Below are 19,573 nucleotides of genomic sequence, written 5' to 3' on the forward strand. Positions count from 1 at the left end.
GTTATCGTTTACCTTGAGAACATGTATGAAACAGTTTATATTTCCTTTGCTATGTAAAGGATAAGCTTCCTCTGTCTTTCAATCTTGTTAGCGGGCTGCCTGTGAGGCATCACATTCTGGTTTAGTGCTTGTTCAGTAATAAAACTGTTCCGTTCTCTCCTACCTTTGCGGAGAGGTTTTCTGGCTTGGGAGCAGATTCACTTTTTAATGGTATTCCCAACAAGCCTCAGTTTCCTCATCTACCACATGGTATTAAAGACCCCCTCCTTATCAAGGAAGGCGCCCTGGTAGTGCAGCAGTGAAGCACTCAGTTGCTAACCGAGAGGCTGGTGGTTCGAACCCAGCCAGTTGCTCTGCAGGAAAAAGACCTCGCCATCTGCTTCGTAAAAATTACCAAACCCATTGCCTTCGAGTGGATTCCAACTCATCGTGACCCTATAGGACCGAGCAGAACAGCCCCACAGGGTTTCCAAGGAGTGCCTGGTGGATTGGAACTGTCGACCGACCTTTTGGTTAGCAGCTACCACTACACCATCAGGATTTCCCCATAAAGATTACAGCCTAGAAAACCCTATGAGGCAGTTCTACTGTGTCACATGGGGTCACTGTGAGTCGAAATCAACTCAGTGGCACCATCACTACCAGCACGACCATCCTCACCCAGGTGCTGTGAGGATCAATGAGGAAGCACAGAAGGCACGTGGTGACAATGCTGAGCAGGTGCTCTTCTCTTTAGAAAGTAAGTGTCATCAGGACAGGGGCCACACCTATCTCTTTCCCACCATCATCTCCCCAATGCCTAGCCAGGAGCCTGGCACATAGTAGTCAAGAAATAAATACTTATTGAACCAAATCAATTCCCTCCCACCGCTTGCATTTCTGAAGCTTTTGCTTTCATTCTCTGCTTCTGGAGAAAAGATACAGGGTTAGTCCTCGCACACATGTTCAGATATAATTTGACACTATAGGGGATGGTCAGTTTGGTTGTATTTTGTAGACGTAAAGAAAAAAAGAGAGAGCCCTCGTGGTGCAAGAGGTTAAGTGCTGACCGCTAACGGAAAGGTCGGTATTTTGAACCCACCAGCCGCTCCGCTCCGTTGGAGAAAGATGTGGCAGTCTGCTTGCATAAAGATTTACAACCTCGGAAACCCTGTGGGGCAGTTCTACTCTGTCCTATAGGGTTGCTATGGGTTGCAATCGACTAGCTGGCGATGAACTTTTATTTCTAGAAATCTTGAATTGAAAGGCTGGCCAATGAAAGGATGGACGTGGGGAGGAACGGTTTCCTCCAAGTTCATGGGTGGGCTTATCCCTGGCAGCTTCAAGGTGTAAGTAAAACCACCCTCAAAATCAGAAAGCTAATTTAGCCTCAAGGTCTATTTCCCCACTATGTTATTCATCAACAACTGAGAACTAGAGTAGAGAATGTTTAACCTGTTCATCTCCAAATTCAACCCTTGTCCTGGAAAGGGGCTTTTCGGAGCTGAGAGTAAAGAATAATCATATTATGCCTAGGGAAAAAGAAATACCGAAAATCTGTGGTGTCTCAGACATTAAAACCAGTTGCTGTTGAGTTGACTCATGGTGACTTCATGTGTGTCAGAGGAGAACTGCGCTCCATAGGGTTTTCAGTGGCTGACTTTTCAGAAGTAGATTGCCAAGAATTTCTTGTAAGGTACCACAGGATCAACTCAAACCTCCAACCTTTTTGTTAGCAGCTAAGGGTGCTGTTAACTGTCTCCACTGCCCAGGGACTCCTCTTACATAAATTCCATTTTTGTTTTTGATAGTTAAACTCTATCTATTATTAGTTTCCCTTGCATATAGGTAACTAACAGGTTAATAATTAACCGTATGTGCCTTTGAGTTATTCTTTGATATCCGAGACCTGGAGGGAGGCCATGCTACTGGGGAGATGGACAATATGTCAGAGGTTCTGAGTTGCAAGAAGCAAGGAAGGGGCCTGTCCCTGTTATTAAGTGCCAGCCCCTCACAACACGTACGAAAGGTGTGGTGCTATCATTTAGTTAGCATTCATGTAGAGTACTAAAGAGACTGCAACTAACTTTTTCACACCCATGTCTAAACCCTGGAGCCCCTCAGTCCTCAGACAAGGATCTGAGGTCTACAATAATTCATCTCTGGGATGCTTATTCTAAATTCAGAAACTCCCCTTAGTGATTCATCTAGTGTGACGTCACCTGGTGACATTCAGCTCCTGCCCGTCAGCCCAGCAGAGCCTTGGTCTCCGGCTCCAGAAACCCTGCTCTGCCCGCTGTCACGCTCACCCTCTCACTCCAGTCGGTGAGGAACCAGCTCTTCGCACAGGGCCCCATGTCACAATTCTCAATGTCATTGGGCCGGAGCTTCATGTTACATTCCTCGTCGTCCACCACGTCCCCGATGTTGCTCACGCACTTCACGTCTCGGGTCCTCTGTCCCACTCCACAGGGCACTGAGCACTAAAACAGAGCAAGCCTGCGTCAGGGGTAAGTTTGCTCTCCAAGAAAGGCGGACTCAGCAGTTATGGTGGCCTCATCCTTGGCCCCTGTGTTATGAACAGGCAGTTGTGGTGGGGATTGCTGTGTTGGAAGGCCCCCCGCAATGCGTGTAACTACCTGGGGGAGGCTCTCAACTCTGGAAAACATCAGAACCCTTTTCACAAAGACCTTCTTAAATGTCTTGCCTACTTTGCTTCTCTGGGCCTCAGTTTTCTCACCTGTAAAATGGGAGAGTAAGATTGGAAGGAATTGGCTCTACCAGCAGTTGCCAACTGTCTCCCCACTATGACTCATGAGACAGATGAGGTTCTTATGCACACAATGCCCATGGGCTCACCCTTGAAGTCCACTGTGGGTGGTGCAATTAGCCTTAACTCTGTCTCCTTTGTTACTACACAGGAAAGCAAGGCAGCATCTCCGAATGCAATTAATAAGAGCACTTTAATTTATAAAATGGGAAATCACACATTCTTCTTCTTGTATTATTATTAATAACAAAGTAGTCATGACCCCTTATACCTGTATGTTGGGACACTGATTGAAAAACATCAGACTGGATGGGGTCTCAGGTCTCTTCCCTCTCTCTCACTTGGTATTTGGTGGTCTTTACTTGGAGACCCTTTCTAACATAATGTTAGGAAATTCAGCAATCACAGAATTTAGCAATGTTTGGATGGGAATGGGCAAGAACATGATGAGGGGAAAATAAGCTTTACTGTTATCTCAGTGGGAATTTTTGCTGTTTGCCACACAAATTCTGTTGGTCCCGTATTTCATATACAATGTGATACGCACTTTTCTGAAGGAAAAATGGTTCATAAAATCCTAGGACATTAAACCTCACACACCAGAGGGCGATACGGATTGAAAAATGAAGACACCCTGAAATTCGCTCTCCAATCACCTTACCTGGAGGGCGGCCTGGACAGACAAAGAGCATCTCAGTCAGCAAAAGTTGTAGGGGAGTGCCAAGGGGAGGGAGTGACTCACTCTGCAGGGCCTTCACAAGGGGCTCCTGAGATGGGCCTTGAAGGCTGAACAGGAGCTCCCCAGAAGGAAACGCTGGGGGCAGGTAGAGGGAACAGCACCAACAAGGGCAGGGAAACATGAAGGGTGCGGTGTGTCTGGGACTGAGATGTGGGGAACAGTGTGAAATAAACATCCTGAGGAAGGGATGATGGAGAGAGACTGGGGAGTTCCTCAGAGGCCGTATTCTACTGTTGAGGCGGGCAATGGGGAGCCATCAAAAGTCGTAAAGCAGTGTTTTAGAGCAGTCCTCCCAAGCTTGCATGCACATACATGACTAGGCAGGAACCAGGTGAACCAAGTGAAAACGCACAGTGGGTCTGAGAGGCTGCACATCTGACAAGCTCCTCAGCCAATGCTGCTGGTCTGTGGACCATGCTGTGAGTAGCAAGGATTCAGAAAACTTGCCAAGGGCATGGGCTGTATAGGTGAGACACACCAGGGCAGGAGCCCAGCAAGCAGATTAATCAGAAACCACAACAAAAAGTCTTGTGCCGGTGCTGCCGAGCTATGGACACACCCCATGGTTTGCAAAACAGGCCTTCCCGAGCTCTATGGGTTGAGTTCCCTCCTGGAGAACTTAGCCCATCTTAGGTCTTGATGGGGGAAGGTGGGAGGGTGGTGGTGGATCTCGGAGCTGGGTTTCCGGGGCAAGCTGCCCAGGGCTGCCGTACCGAGGTCCAGTCCGTGCGGATCTGCCACTCGCTGCAGATCTTGAGCTGGCAGGTGCTGGTGGTCTCGGGCTTCTCCAGGTGCTGGCAGCGGTAGGGCTGCACTGTCAGGCTGCGGTTGGCGTACACTTGGCGGCACAGGACCTGGCGATGCTGCATGCCCAGACCACAGGTTTTGCTGCACTCGGACCATTCCCCGATGTCCCAGCTAGCTCAGGAAGGAGAGAGCAAGAGCGAGAGATTACCTTCCATCAACAGGAAGAGAGCCTGAGACCCAGACAATACACACAGGCTCACTGGAACTATGATGGGTGATCATTAGACTGGGGCCTTGCTTAAAAGCCACCTAAGGGTCCTCTGACTCTTTAAGGGAATGTAACTTTGTTCTAAATATATTTGCTCCTAAGGTCCTCTTCACAAGCAACCAGAGTGACCTGATAGTGGGTGACTTAAACAGAGAGTTTGTCTTACAAGGCTGGGCAAGGGAAGATGTTGCAGGGCTCCTCCTCGGGGGTCGGCTTCATGCTGGAGTCACAGTAGCTCTCGGGGACCTCTTTGTGAGTGTTTCTGTTCACACAGCGAAAAACAGGGTACTGCGATCCTGCAAGGACAAGGTGAATGTCTGCAGAAGAGTCCCACATGTGAAGGATGGGTTATAAGGGTGGAGACAGAGAGAGGTGACTTCAGTGCTGGTGTCCTCACCCAGCCAAGTGCTGGTGAAGATGCACAGAGACAGGGAGAAGAATCCACACGTGTGCTCCCTCCTTCATTTGAGTGCTCACATCTGCTACACATCTTTGTAGCTCTGCTGGGGTGAGATTCAGTTCCTTCCCTCAAAGAGCTTATAATCCACTGTGGACATGGTCTGAACGTTCAAAGGCAGATACAAACAATCCTCTTAACAGTTCAAGGTAATAGGGGAGTGACTGTAAAACGAACACAAACAGTAACTGCTTAAGGTTCTCTGGAGGCGACAAAGAGAAAAGGGTCCTAGACGATCAAGCTGGGTCCTAGGAAAGGCTCGGTTTGGGTAAGTGTGTGCATGTGTGTTTTGAGTGGAGGGGGCTGTCCAGGTCACTAAACTGAACAAAAGTGCCGGACAAACTGGATTAGGAGTGCCAGGCACTATAAGAGATGGGGGGCATGCAGTTAGGTTGAAGCAGACACGTAGGAAGATTCAGGAAAGGTAAGAAAAGCAGCTGATCCCCCTCCCCCTACCCAGAGCATCTTACACATTCCTCTAATAATAAAGAACCGATCCAATGGAATTTTAATTATTTGATTATATGTCTGCTTCCCATGAGGCTGAGCTTCTCAGGGACAGGACTAGCTCTTGTTCCTTCCTGTTATCCAGTCCCTATAGTAGTAAGCCAAAAACCAAACCCATTGCTGTTGATGGATTCGAACTGCTCACCTCTTGGTTAGCAGCCAAGCTCTTAACCACTGCACCACCAGGGCACCCTATGGTAAAAAACTATGGTAGTAGTCCAAAAAACCAAACTTATTGCTGTCGAGTCGATTCCAACTCATAGCGACCCTATAGGACACAGTAGAGCTGCCCCATAGAGTTTCCAAGGGGCACCTGGTGGATCTGAACTGCCGACCTTAGCAGCCATAGCTCTTAACCACTATGCCACCACGGTTTCCAGGTCCTAAATAAAAGCTTGTTGAATGAATATTTATCAGAGTTTTAATATTTGTTTTTATTACTTAACTAACAAAACCAAACTAAGTTCCTAAGATTTTTTTTAAATACACAATCTAGTATCATTGACTTAATAAAGCGAAATCTATTTTGAGTAAAAAGCCAGAATTTGTTAAGAAGGATTGCTACTTCTCAATTCAAAAATGAGAAAGACAATTCAATGTTAACATCTCTCTGCTGCCACCTGGCGCCTGCACTGATATATTAACAACCCCATTGCTGTCGAGTGGATTGACTCATAGTGGCCCTAGAGGGCAGAAGAGAACTGCCGGATTTGAACTGCTGACCTTTTGGTTAGCAGTTGAACACTTAACCACTGTGCCACCAGGGCTCTGATATATTAACCATGGATTGTTTATTAAGTGAGAAGTGTAACTTGCTGAAGGTGCAACCCAACCATCTCCAGAGTAAGATGCTTCTTCACAAAAAAACACTCCACCCCACAGTTCAGGCCAGTACACAATTCCAGGTGGGAGGAACACTGTCATTTATTCCACATCTCTGTTCTGTCTGTTAACAGGTGACCAGGCTTTTATATCTTCTAAACTTCCAACTTGCAACAACTTTAATCGTAACTTGAGGGATAACTTTTTAACATAAATGTCATGAAAAGCCATGAAAAGTGTCTCAGTGCTTCTTTAAACCGATCCTATGTGACACACTGAGCAAGGGAGTAGCTCTTGTAGGAAACTTAACAGGGTGAGACAGCTCTGATGCTGGACCAATCGTTTGTCTAAATTACTTTCGCAATAAAAATTTACACTGTAGCTATAACTGGAAACTATTATTTAAAATAACATTCCAATTAAGCATATTATTAGCTGAGTAAAAGGCAGCACTGACTGTAAAACTAATGGGAAGCCAAAACTTTTATGGAATTAAATTCCGTCCAGCTACCTATCTGCTTACATTAAGAAATTTTTAAACCAACAAACATTAAGCACATAATATACACAAAGCATTGTGCTGCGTTATAAAGATGAATTTGACTCAGTTCATGGCTTGCAGTATACGAGCTTGGGATCCAGCTCTTAAGGGATTAAGTACCAAAAAACCAAACCAAACCTCTTGCTGTCGAGTCGATTCCAAGTCATGGCGACCCTATAGGACAGGGTACAGCTGCCCTGTAGGATTTCCAAGGAGCGTCTGGTAGATTTGAACTGCTGACCTTTTGGTTAGCAGCCGTAGCTCTATGCCATCAGGGTTTAAGTACACCAGGGATTAAGTACGGATCCTATTATTTAGCCTATTCCTTTCCCTCCAGACAATGTGGGCTTAACTTTTCCATTTACAAGTGTGTGGATGGGAAAGTAAAAGTAACCACCGTCCCAGCAGCCTATCCTAGAACCTCATGCTGCTTCTCACTTGAGAACCTACTAACCCTGTTACCAATTCGTCCAAGGTTCTCTAGGACATTTTGATTTCAAAGGGTCTAATTGCTCTCTAAGTCAGCAATAGACATTACCACCTAAACTCGCTTTCTCGGACTGTCTACTGCTCCTGGAAATGGCATAAAAATTCTCTTTTGGCTGACTGCGCTGACTTGGAGTTTGGACACACCAAGGTGGGGTATATGCTGGGGATACACCAAGCTGTTCTCTCCAGGAAGCCAGGTGGATCCTCCCCAACCTGTGACACCTGTCACTCAGGTCAGGGGAAATTCACTATTTTTAGCTAAAAGGATACCAGATTACCAGAGGAGTGCTCTTGCCTTGGAAAGATGGGTTCGGCTTGGGGTTGCTTTGGTCTATGGCCATTACTTGCCTTCCCATGGCTTTACAGGTGGCTTTACAGCACAGCTGTCCAGGGTCCAGCCCCCGCATATAGCGAAGAAAATGAACACAGAGACTCTCTCTGACGGTGAGAAAACACCAGAGCTATCATTATTGACCCTGTGCCCACAATTTCTTTCTTTCTTTCTTTGGGTCAGTTTTAATTTCTGCAGAAAGGGGAATGTCACTTAAAATGGCACCTGGGTACCCCTTCAGAGTTCATGCATGTGATTCAATTATTTCTCTAACTGGGAGCAAGCAAGAATGGGGTGGTAAGATCGGGTGCCGGCTGGGCTTCAGGCAGCAGGAAAAGTCTGGGATCAGTTGGGTTGGGTTGTGTGTTGGGCACGTTGATCGAAATGCAAGTATATTATGTCGGAGGAGGTAACTGCACAGCAGTTAGTGGAAATAAAATGAGGGAAGTCGGTGAGTTCAGGGAAGAGTGCAGAGGTCAGTGAGATGCTACGGAGGAGAGGCTAAACAAGGAGCAAGAGAAAAATCATAATCCCAGTCTTGGAACTCCAGCAATCAACCAAGCCGAGCAGAAAGTGTGAGCAGGGAGACAGGTCTGGGCTGAGTATCGGCCACTCTTGGGTGCCTGGCAACAGGGCCCCTCCTGGTGGTGATATTACTATGGAAGCATTTCCAAAAGGAGAAATTTTAACCTTAGAGGTATAGGAATGTGTGGTCTGGTTAGCTGCACTTTGGGGATGAGTCTGGGAGAGGTTGTGTACTGAGACAAATGATGAAATCACAGGGGAATTGATTTGGGTTGTGCATAAAGAGATGGACAATCGGAGCCCTGGTGGTGCAGGGGTTAAGAGCTCGACAGCTAACCAAAAGGTCAGCAGTTGGCATCTACCAGCCGCTCCCTAGAAACCCTATTGGGCAGTTCTACTTTGTCCTACAGGGTTGCCATGAGTCGGAATCAACCCGATGGCAATGGGTTTGGTAGCCCTGGAAGTTCTTGGTCATGGCACACTTGTTACTCCTGCTGACTTTGGTCCCAGATTGTCATGAGAAGAACTAAATGTCATGTGCATACACACTGCCTCACCTGCCACCTGCACTGCCTGGGAGCAAACCTTAGAGGAGAGCCCACGGGCTGCCGTCATTTGTAAAAATGGTCTATGTCATACGGAAGAGAAAATGAGTTAGGATTACCAGATTGAGAAGGGTTAGGGGAACAATAGATCCCTGTTTTTGTTTTATTTCAGTATCATCATGACCTGAGTTTGAGTGCTGTTTATCAGGGTAAAGAAGAGGGTGGATGTGCCATCCCAGGCATTCTGAGCAGCAGATGCCAAGAGTATGTGTGTGCTCGCATCTGTGTATGGCTACATATATGTTAAGTATTTAAAGTGAATACTGTGGACGCTAAATCTTATAACTCACTATCTAGTAAGACTCCACACGCACACACACACAACTAATAATGATGCAAACAATAGAATATTAAAAAAAATAACAGGGAAATCTGGAGGAAAAGACCCTTCCGTTTTGAATACAATTGATCCACCTTCTTTATGCTACTGTTGGAACGTGGGTAATGACAATAATAGACCTGTATATCAAAGATATAATGGAAATGTAAAAAATACTCATGTATCTTTCTTTTTTAATTTATTTATGTGCTTTAGGTGAAAGTTTACGAACCAAGTCGGTCTCTCATACAAAAAGCCATACACACCCCACCATGTACTCCCAGCTGCTCTCCCCTTAATGAGACAGCACATTCCTCCTCTCCACCCTGTATTCCCGTGTCCATTCAACCAGCTCCTGTACCCCTCTTCCCTCTCATCTCGCCTCCAGACAGGAGTCGCCCACATAATCTCATGTGTCTGCTTGAGCCATGAAGTTTACTCCTGACCAGCATCATTGTCTATCTTATAGTCCAGGCCAAGCCCTGTCTGTGGAGTTGGTTTCAGGAATGGTTCCAATCTTGGGCTATCAAAGGGTCTGGGGACCATGAACGTCAAGGTCCCTCAGGTCTCAGTCAGACCATTAAGCCTGTTTTTTTTTTACGAGAATACTCATGTATCTTTTTTAATGGCTCATATATTCCACAGTTGAAGAGGGGCAACAACATATTCATCTGTTCGGGAAACATCTGAGGTGTGTCTACTGTTTGCCTGGTATGAGGCCAGGTGGAGAGGCTGCAAAGCATATGCTACGTGGAGACAGCCAAGGCAAGCACAACTGTGACAAAAATGTGTCTCAAATTCATGGACGTTCCAAGGACTTCACAAAAGAGGTGGTATCTGAACTAGATCATGAAGTGTAAGCAGGAGTTCGCAGGCAGGCCAGATACCAGAGAATGGTAAGGAAGGCAGCTTTTTACCTTAGTGTGAATCACACAGATTGGGGTGGAAGTGGGGCAAAATATCTGAAACCTTTGGATACGGGGGGTCTCTCCATTTATGGCTGGTACAGAATATAGACCTGTTGCATGACCTCCTGGATGGGTAAGTGGCACCTGTACAATGAACAAGGGCCAGCTGGGTGATGCAAACAGTTAAGCGCTTGGCTAATAACCGAAAAGTTGTAGGTTCGAGTTCACCCAGCAGAACCTTGGAAGAAAGGGCTGACCATCTGCTTCTGAAAGGTCACAGACATCGAAAACTTTATGGAGCACAGTTCAACTCTGACACATACGGGGTTGCCATGAGTTGGAATCGACGGCAGCTTTTTTGGGTGTGCGTGCAGTGAACACAGGACTTGTGTGAACATCATGGAGGGTGGGCTGACAAATGGCACATGGTGTTGGTCCTTGTCCTGTTACATCCACACTGCAAGGTCATGTGGTCTCTGGACAGGGCTACATCTCACCCTGCTGGAAAGACTGGACCTAGGCTACCATTAAAGATGTGAAATGGGAGAGAATCTTCACATGCCACCCTGGATGTAAAATTATGTCACAAAAGTTTTCATCCTTTTAATGACTTTCCCTTGCTTTCACCTAGTACTGAGTGCATCTGGTTCCTTTAACAGGCATCAAGCCACTACTAAATAGTGGAATATTTCGGTCATAATACATTTTGATCTTGGACTTCTATATAAACCACGCTTCATACTGTTTACCCCTATTGCGCCTCGGCCATGTTCTCACTAAAATGATTTTGGCCTCGACATGTAATTACCTCAAGCTTTCTGCCCCTGTCAAGACACATTCTACAAGTATTTAATTTTCCTCACAAAGCTGATATAAAAGAAGTTGGTCTAATGAGTCTCCAGTCCACATTCTTTGCACGTGTATTAAACACACACAATAAAACCTCCATGAATCAGCGCTCCGGCTAGCAAGTCATTCTGGAACTTGCCGAAGTTCCAGGCGGACAGAGCTGCAGCCGCTCAGAGGGACCAAAGACCTAAAGTCTATTCTCCATAGCTTCTAAGCCAAAGCTCTTATGAAAAGGCTAAAGTTTCATAAACAGTTTTGAAAGATTTCTTTCCAGGTGCTAATTATGGTAGTCGAAGGTGCTACATTTTATGCCCTCAAATACAAGTCTCAAAAAAAAAAAAAAGGGAAAAAGAAAAAATTCCCCAACCAATACTCTGGGGCATCACACCAGTTTTTCAGCTTAGAGAAACTCCCTTGAGGATACAGTCTTTGTATCCATAGTACCCCCTCTGGAAGAACAGTTGACTTTGAGGCACAGACAGGACTTTACTACCAAAAGGAGGCTATCACCATATATACTGAAGGACATTATAGTTATATAGTTCGTGGGTGTGTCCTTAGCATCAAGCACAACGTGATGGCCATAGAGATTGGCCACTCAGCCCCCATTAAGGGAGGACTCTGCCCGGCTGTAGGGAGCGTGGTCAGCAGGTGGGTGCCAGCTATCAGCTCCCTCAGGGCTGCCTCAGCTGCAGGCAACCGCCTCATCTCAGGTGATCCCTTCTGGAGTCAGCCCACACCTGGTGACCGTGGAAGGTAGGGACACGGAGGGCTGGCCACTTTGGCCTGATGTGGGATACTCTGGTGGGCACTATTTGCTATACGGCTCTGCCCTGGGCTGGTGTAAGTCTTGTTGGGCTAGCATTGTGGTCTAACTTTTTTCTCTGCCCGGCCAGCTTCCTCTGTCTTCCTTTCCCAAATGTTGATTTCTAATGTCCATCCTATACCCTGAATTCCAACTTCACGTCTGTTCCAGAGAACACGACCTCTCAGTGTAGACACATCACACCAAAACCAAACCAAACCAGCTGCCATCGAGTCGACTCTGACTCATGGTGCTCTCATGTGTGTCAGAGTAGAACTCTGCTCCATAGAGTTCTCAGTGGCTGGTTTTTCAGAAGTAGATCTCTCCAAGCCTTTCTTCCATGGTACTCCTGGGTGGACTTGACCCTCCAACCTTTTGGTTAGCAGCCAGGGACTCTGGGCACATCATAAATCTGTTGCTGCCGAGTCAATTCTGACTCATAGCAACCCTACAGGACAGAGAAGAACTGCCCCATAGGGTTTCCAAGGCCGTAAATCTTTACGGAAGCAGATTGCCACATCTTTCTCCAGCGGAGCGGCTGGGGGTTCGAACCACTGGCCTTTTGGTTAGCAGCTGAATGCTTAACCACTGTGCCACAAGGGCTCCTTGGATACACCATAGGTGCTCATTAAATGGGAAGGAGTGTCTAGCCTAGGCAGGGCAGAGAGGAGAGGAGACCTGGGCTCCAGCCCTGCCTCTGGCGCCTGGTGGTTCCGAGCCCTTAGAGAGAAGCAGAGCTCTGAACACTAGTTTCCCCATCTGTAAACAGGGGGTGCAGATCTTTGTCCTGCTGCTTTACAAGCTGGGTGTGGAGTTCACCTGGAATAACATGTGTGTTGAAACTCCAGTGTTATTTAGGAATGTGAACATTGTGCTGAAGGGCTTTTGAATTGTGTTCGAAAGAAGCAGCTCAGGGGTGTGAAAAATATGATGCTGAAGGTATGTGAAGACTTCTGCATATATGATCCAGGAGACCTCAAGAAGCTGAGCCTCTGGCTTTCCTTGTATCTCTAATCAGTACGGGGGTACTCAGTTCAATCTGGGAGCCAAAAGAAATTTTGTGGAGGGGCTGATGCAGGAGCTGGAAGGATAAGGGAGAACCAGCAATGGGCAGAAAGGGTACAAGGGTGTTCTTGGCAGTCAGGTAGCATGAGGAAGTCTGGGGATGTGGGGTGGCACAGAGTGTATGGGGGTGACTATAAGCAAGTAAGTGTTCTTAGAGCATAAAACACAAGGCGGGTGGAGGGAGATGGGGCCAGAGATGCGCAGAGTCCTGCAGGGCTTTGCTGAAGCTCTGATTCTGTGGCCCAAAGACATGGCATGGCAGGGCAGTGATGGGGCAGACCTGTAGCTCTGATGGATCTGTGGCAGACTGTGAGGGTGGACTTGGGGAAACAAGGCTGGGTTCCTGCTGCTCGAAGAAGGAAGGGGCAAGAGGGAGAGAGAGGAGGAGCCAGGCTCTCCACCCATTTAATAAGAGGTAAGGCTGCAGAGGGAGCTGAGCCATGGGGCCACTGAGCCAGGGGATCCAGGAAGCTGAGCAGGCTTCTTTGGGCAGAGGAGGACAGTATGCCAAGTTCACTTTGGGACATATTGACTTTGAAGTGTCTTTGAACATTTGACTACACAGACCAAGGCGGTGACTGAATATATGATTTGTATCTCTTGGAAGAGATCAGAGCCAAGAGATGACAGTTAAAATAATGAGAAGGGATGAGATTTCTCCAAGGGGAAAATGAAGAGAGATCAAATCAATCACAGAAGGACAAAAATTCCACAGAATGCTAACTCGTGAGGTCCTAGCAGAGGAAACAAATAAACAAGAAAACCAAACTATTGCCATTAAGTTGATTTTGACTCCTGGTGACTCCACATGTTACAGAGTAGTAGTGAACCCTACAGAATTCTCTTGGCTGTAATCTTAACAAAAGCAGATCACCAGGCATTTCTTCTGCGGCACTACTGGGCGGGCTCCAACAGCCAATCTTTAGGTTAGTAGTTAAGTGCAAACCGCTTGCCCCCCAGGGATATGAAAGGTCTGAGGGGTGAGAGCCTATTTTTACAGAACTAGTGTTCCTAACGAGGGAATTTCTGGAAGCAGTACGGGGCAGCGGTGTCAAATGTCACAGAAAGGTCTAATAAGATACAGCCTGGGAATGTTCACTGGATTTGGCAACAGGGGGCCATCGGTGACTGGAACGGTGTCAGTGGTGTGGAGCGAGCAGGAACCCGGTTGCAGTGGGCTGACATGAAAAAGGGGATGAAGAAAGGGGGCGGTTAGGAGGCAGACAGGGCAGGGGCTGCAGGGCGCTGCAGGATGAAGAGACTAAAAGAAATCAGGAAGGGAGCGACTTGAACACGTTTGTAAGCCCAGGGGAAGGAGCTGGTGGAGAGAGGAGACCCATAGAAGATGTAAGAGGACAATCAATGGGGCAGGTACCTGAGGAGCCCAGCGGTGGTGGGGGGGGGAGGGCGGACTGGATCCAGAGCAAAGGCACAAAGGTTGGCCAGGAACTGTAGGTGGAAAGACTGTGTCTCCTCCCAAAGCGGAGAGGGGAGGGATGCTAGTTATTAACATGAATATGTTTGTGTAAGCGTGTGTTGGAGCACCCATCTCCACGTCCTCATAAATTAAGGGGTGAAGTCTTTTGCTGAGAGTGAGTATGGGTGGGTAAGGGTCTTGAAGAGACCTGTGAAGTTTGGAAGGAGAGAGATGGGGGTGGAAGGTGCCCAGGAAGAAGAGAAAGGATTGCTGAGGGACTCTGGGGGCTGCCTGAAGGCTGCCAGAGGTTGGAGAAGGAGGAACTGAGTGCTATCAATGTGCAAAGTTGTGTCCTTCAGGCTAGCAGCGCTCAGCAGCTTGGGGAGATGGAGAAGGTGGACTGCGATGAGAACATAAAAATAAACTCAGCCTGAGAAAGTCACAGTCTGCTCAACTATTCATCAGACTGTGGTAACAGCTGCCAATAAGGTAGCTACAAAGTGAACAGAAACAAATTTTCTCCCAAGGACACCTGCAACTGGAAAGCGTCGTCATGACCTCTTTCCCCCTCTTCTCTGAGTGATTACTGCTTTTGTACTTAACTGAGAAATCTCGTTCTCTAAATACAAAGACTATCAGCAATTTTGCTGTTTGAAATTACGTTAAGAAGATGACATCCCAGGCAAGCCCTGAGGATCTGAGTTACTTTGAAACAGAGATGCAATATCCATTACCAACCCCGGTGTGGAAATTCAGTTAAGGGGTTTCTAGACAAAGTTAAAACATCTATCTTAACCTTGGAGTGTTCCAGGAAACAGAACCCTGGGTCTACTTTGCAGTCCAGAACTGATATTAAGAGCTCAGCTGCAGTTCGAATCCACCAGCTGCTCCTTGGAAACCCTATGGGGCAGTTCTACTCTTTCTATAGAGTTGCTATGAGTCAGAATTAACTCGACGGCAATGGGTTATTTTTATTTTTTTTATACATATAGCCCTGCTTTAAGTCCATCAAAATATGGCTTTATTTAAATTTCACTTAAACCCCACCCTTCTCCCCATCCTATAATAACTGTGTTTTCTTTTGTTTGGAGAGAGCCCCTTGCTCCTCTGGTGTGTGTTTTCCCCTGTTGCAACGAGTCCATAAACCTGATTTTGTTGGACTAAACGTTCATCCCTGTGGTTTTAGGTTGATTGGGCTAAGATAATGGGATGAATCCAGGATTGAGATTTTACTGGGTGTTAGGGATTGTATTGTGTCCCCTCCAAAATGTGTCAACTTGGCTAGGCCATGATTCCCAATATTGTGTGGTTGTCCACCATTTTGTGATCTGATGTGATTATCCTATGTGTTGTAAATCCTAACTTCTATGATGTTAATGAGGCAGGAATCAATCTACAGGATTGGGTTACATCTTGAGTCAATCTCTTTTGAGACTTAAAAGAGAGAAGTGAGTTGAGAGGAAAGGGACTTCATTACCACCAAGAGAGAAGAGCCAGGAGTGGAGCACATCCTTTGGACCTGGGGTCACTGTGCTGAGAAGTTCTTTGACCACGGGAAGACTGATGACAAGAACCTTCCCCCAGAGTCGACAGAGAAAGAAAACCTTCCCCTAGAGCTGGTGCCCTGAATTTGGACTTCTAGCCTCCTAAACTGTGAGAAAATAATTTTCTATTTGTTAAAACCATCCACTAGTGGTATTTCTGTTATAGCAACACTAGATAACTAAGACATTGGGGGAGCATGAAAGGGAGTTATGAGTGTTGACGAATGTAAAGCTAATTAACTAAATAACACTCCAAGCCCCCAAACATAGTTTTTATCAAATCCTTAGATCTGAGGATGAGTTTCAACTAGCATTTATATAAATCTTTCATAATCTTGACGAGGTCGACAGCCTCTGGGCACCATTACTGGCCCCCAACTTGTAAGTAGAGTAGCATGAGCCATCTCCCCTTCTAAGTGGTTTCCCCAGATGTTTTTTAGGCAATTGGCCAACTTCCTGCCCAAGGTAAAGAAAAACAAGAGGCTGGGGTTGCATAGACCACCGACCCGGTTAAGACCCCACCTGTCCCACCTGACATTCGCAGAACCATCAACCCTGTCCTCTGGGTGACCCCAGAACTTTTATCCCACCAGATAGAACCAAACTCCAGCAGCCCAAGACTGGGGGAAGACTTCTGGAAGCGAAAGGTCTGAGCCTAAGATCCGGTTTGAGAGACGCCACCCTCCCCTTAGGATAGACACAAGCACCCTGGGAATACCTTTTTGGGCCAGACCAATCAACAGCCTTGCTCCTTCCCACCTTCCCACCAGGACCCTTCCTCAGTTTTGGCTCCTAATAAAAGCTGTTTCAGCTATTGTTCAGGGAGCCATCTTGGCAACGCAAGTCTCAGTGTGCGTCTTTGCTTGGCCAACCAGATAAAGCTTCTTCTTTTGCTTTCACCAGTATTGTGTCTCCACAGCTGCACAGAGCGAGGAACTGAGACCCCAGTAACCTTGACTTGTACTTAGACTTTTAGATCTGTGAGTATACTCTGTCATTATTATAGAGCATATTATAGAGCTTTGTTATACGTACATAGTTTTATCTCGAAAAGACAAAACAACAACAAAATACATCTGGGATATCTGGGTTAAAAAAAAAAAAGAGTTTATGTCAGGCTAATGAGCCATCTCAGGTCAGGTCATGGAAGTGAGGGTCTTCCATGCCCCTCAGGCCCACACATGCTTGGGGGCTCTGCAGGGACCCTCCGTCCCACATGAGAGCTCACCTTTCCCGCAGGTCGTCGAGCATTCTGTGGTCCCAAGCTGCTTCCAGTTGTGATCCCGGCTTCTCCGTGGGGACTGTGGTGCTGGTGGCACCAAACTGTCTGGTCGATGGGAAGAAAGCCTGTCTGGCTGCCTGACTGGGAAGGTTCGGGCTGATTCCGCGGTGTCTATTTCAGGTGCCTCGCCACGCACGCCTTCTTTCTCCTCGCTCCTCTCTTTCTCTTCCCCCTCATCCTGGCTCCTACCTTCTGGCGCCAGCTGACCATTGAAGGGTTCCCCTAGGGAGAGGCCAGCACGGGTACACACAGAATCAAGATCAGTTTGGACATTGAGTCTTAGACAGGAAATAGCTTCAACATCAGAAATTATGTAGCATGGGGAGACCATTTCCAATATCCAGCAAATAAGCACATGTATCTAAAATAAGCAGACATCAATTTCCTTAATATTTGAAACATTATTAAAATCATTGAAAAAAAGATAATCATCTCAATAGCAAAAGTAGGCAACAGAGAGACAGTACACATATAAAGAAAAACAAGCAGCCAAAAGTCACAAAAAATGCTCAACATCACTCCTAGAGAACTACATAGAAAAGCAACAACAAAGACTAGAAAGTCTGAAAATCCCACAATTCCTAAATAGCTTGCTGAAGGTGCAAAGAAACGTACTCTCATACATTGTAGGTATTTGCTAATAGATGTAAATTTTTGGAGGGCAATTTGGCAATATCTATACAAATTAAGGAATCCTGGTGGCGCAATGGTTAAGCCCTTGATTGCTAACTGAAAAGTCGACAGTTCAAACCCACCAGCCACTCCAAGGGAGAAAGATGTGGCAGTCTGTCTGCTTCCGTAAAGACTACAACCTTGGAAACACTACGGGGCAGTTCTACTCTGTCCTGTAGTGTTGCTATGAGCCGGAATTGACTTGATGGCAATGGGTTTGGTGGTTTTGGATCCAAATTTTAAGTGTATATGTCCTTTGACCTAGCAATTCAGTTTCTAGGAAATTTATCTTACAGACATGCTCAATCTTTTACTTAAAGCTTTAAGTACAAGGATGACCACCAAAGCATTATTTTTAGTTGCAAAACACCAGAAGGGACTGTACTGGTTGAAATAAATTATTCTACAAACACGAATGGAATACGATGTCATTTATTAAAAGAATGCAGGAAATCTGTATTTTCTGACACAGAGGTATGTTTCTGATATGGTATTTGGTAAAGGAAAAAAAGCACAGTAGAATTTGATTCATATACACACACACACACGCGCACGCACACACAGATGTAGCAGGACACTTTTTGAGTACTAGTTTGCGTTGTGTTCCCTATCTTTGTTCTTCAGCCTCCCATCCTCCGCCAGTCAGAACGAAGAGCCAAGCCCTTGGATTTTCTTGCCTCAGGTTTTTTTGTAGGAGAGAAGGCAACAGCTTCTCTCAAGCTGTTGTCAACTGTCAGCTTGATGTCAATAGCACTTCCTTGTACAGTAAAAGCTTGATGTCCCTGAGAGGGCCAGCAGAGGAGGCTGAGGAGGAAAGGTGAGGGAAAGGTGGAAAGTGCTTTCTGAGAGGGAGCAGTGTTCCTCAGGCAGAGCAGCAGTAGGAATCTGAGGTTTTGGGTTTCCTGAGCACCAGGGCACCTTACCTGCACCAGACAACATCCAAGGGGAGGCCATACCAGGCTGGGGTGGGAAGTTGAGTCCCAGCTTCTTCCAGCATTCCTGGGCCCCCAGTGCAGACTGGAAGGAGCAGGGCCCTAACCTAAGGTCGCATGAAGCTGCTCCTGTGGGCACCTTAGAGGAACCAGTATGGGCCAACCACCAGAGGATGGGTCTATCCAAGGTTTTGGCCTGTCTAAGACCCTGGGATCTTTGCTCACACCTAGGGTGTGTGGGGAGCCCCTGATTTGACTGATACTGAATTTTCTACCACTTTCAAAGAATGTTGCAGTTAAGGTTGGATTGAAGTTGACTTATGGAAAATAATGACATTCAATGTTTCCTGTACATTTGAGATTGGAGTCAAAGACTCAAGTTGGCCCCATATGTGTTCTTATATGCATAGAAAAGGGCTGGGCAGAACCCACTGCACTGTTAAGAGAGATTCCCTCTGGGAAGGGGGATGGGGGTAGCTGCTTTTTTTCTCTGTATATTTCTATTTTGTTTAAATACTGTTCAAGCATGTATTACTCTAATAGAGAAAACAAAAGGCGGCAGCTAATTCTAGAGTATCTGTAAAACAGAGTTAAAACAACTCAAGCTTTCTCCACTTTTTAGTGTTTCTTACTTAGCTGGCTCACTATAGCACTGTTGGGTTTACAATACTGTATGCAAATTGAACCCAACAGAATCCAGGCCTGACAGAAATGAAACAGCCCAGGATGTTGTTAGACAAAAACGTTTTTTAATCTTTCAAGTGCCCTGTATGTACCAGGCACTATGCTAGGATAGACACCTAATTTATTCAAAACCTAGCCTCCCCACCCCAAACAAAAACAAAAACCTTTGAGGCTGGTTTTCTTAACTCTATTTTGTAGCCTAGGCAATGTGTTCACAGAAGGCATAGACTTCCCTGAGTTTGCACAGCAGGAAAGGGCAGAGGTGGGTTCAAACTCTGGTCTCCTGACTCAGCTGACAAGGATGATGGAGCTTGCT

The 19,573-nt window shown here is 46.4% G+C and overlaps 1 protein-coding gene across 1 annotated transcript in view; it reads right to left on the reverse strand.

Annotated features, from left to right (window-relative positions):
• The window catches only part of THSD4 (thrombospondin type 1 domain containing 4), a 688,190-nt gene that overhangs the window by 25,542 nt on the left and 643,075 nt on the right, over positions 1-19,573 (reverse strand). The window contains exons 11-14 of the mRNA XM_023552873.2: positions 16,916-17,191; positions 4,670-4,799; positions 4,202-4,406; positions 2,289-2,462 (exon numbers count right to left, since the gene is read on the reverse strand). Of these exons, the coding sequence (XP_023408641.2) occupies positions 2,289-2,462; positions 4,202-4,406; positions 4,670-4,799; positions 16,916-17,191 (785 nt within the window). The remainder of the gene's footprint in view (positions 1-2,288; positions 2,463-4,201; positions 4,407-4,669; positions 4,800-16,915; positions 17,192-19,573) is intronic.

Source organism: Loxodonta africana, chromosome 13 (assembly GCF_030014295.1).
Source record: "Loxodonta africana isolate mLoxAfr1 chromosome 13, mLoxAfr1.hap2, whole genome shotgun sequence".
Classification (NCBI taxonomy): Eukaryota; Metazoa; Chordata; class Mammalia; order Proboscidea; family Elephantidae; genus Loxodonta; species Loxodonta africana.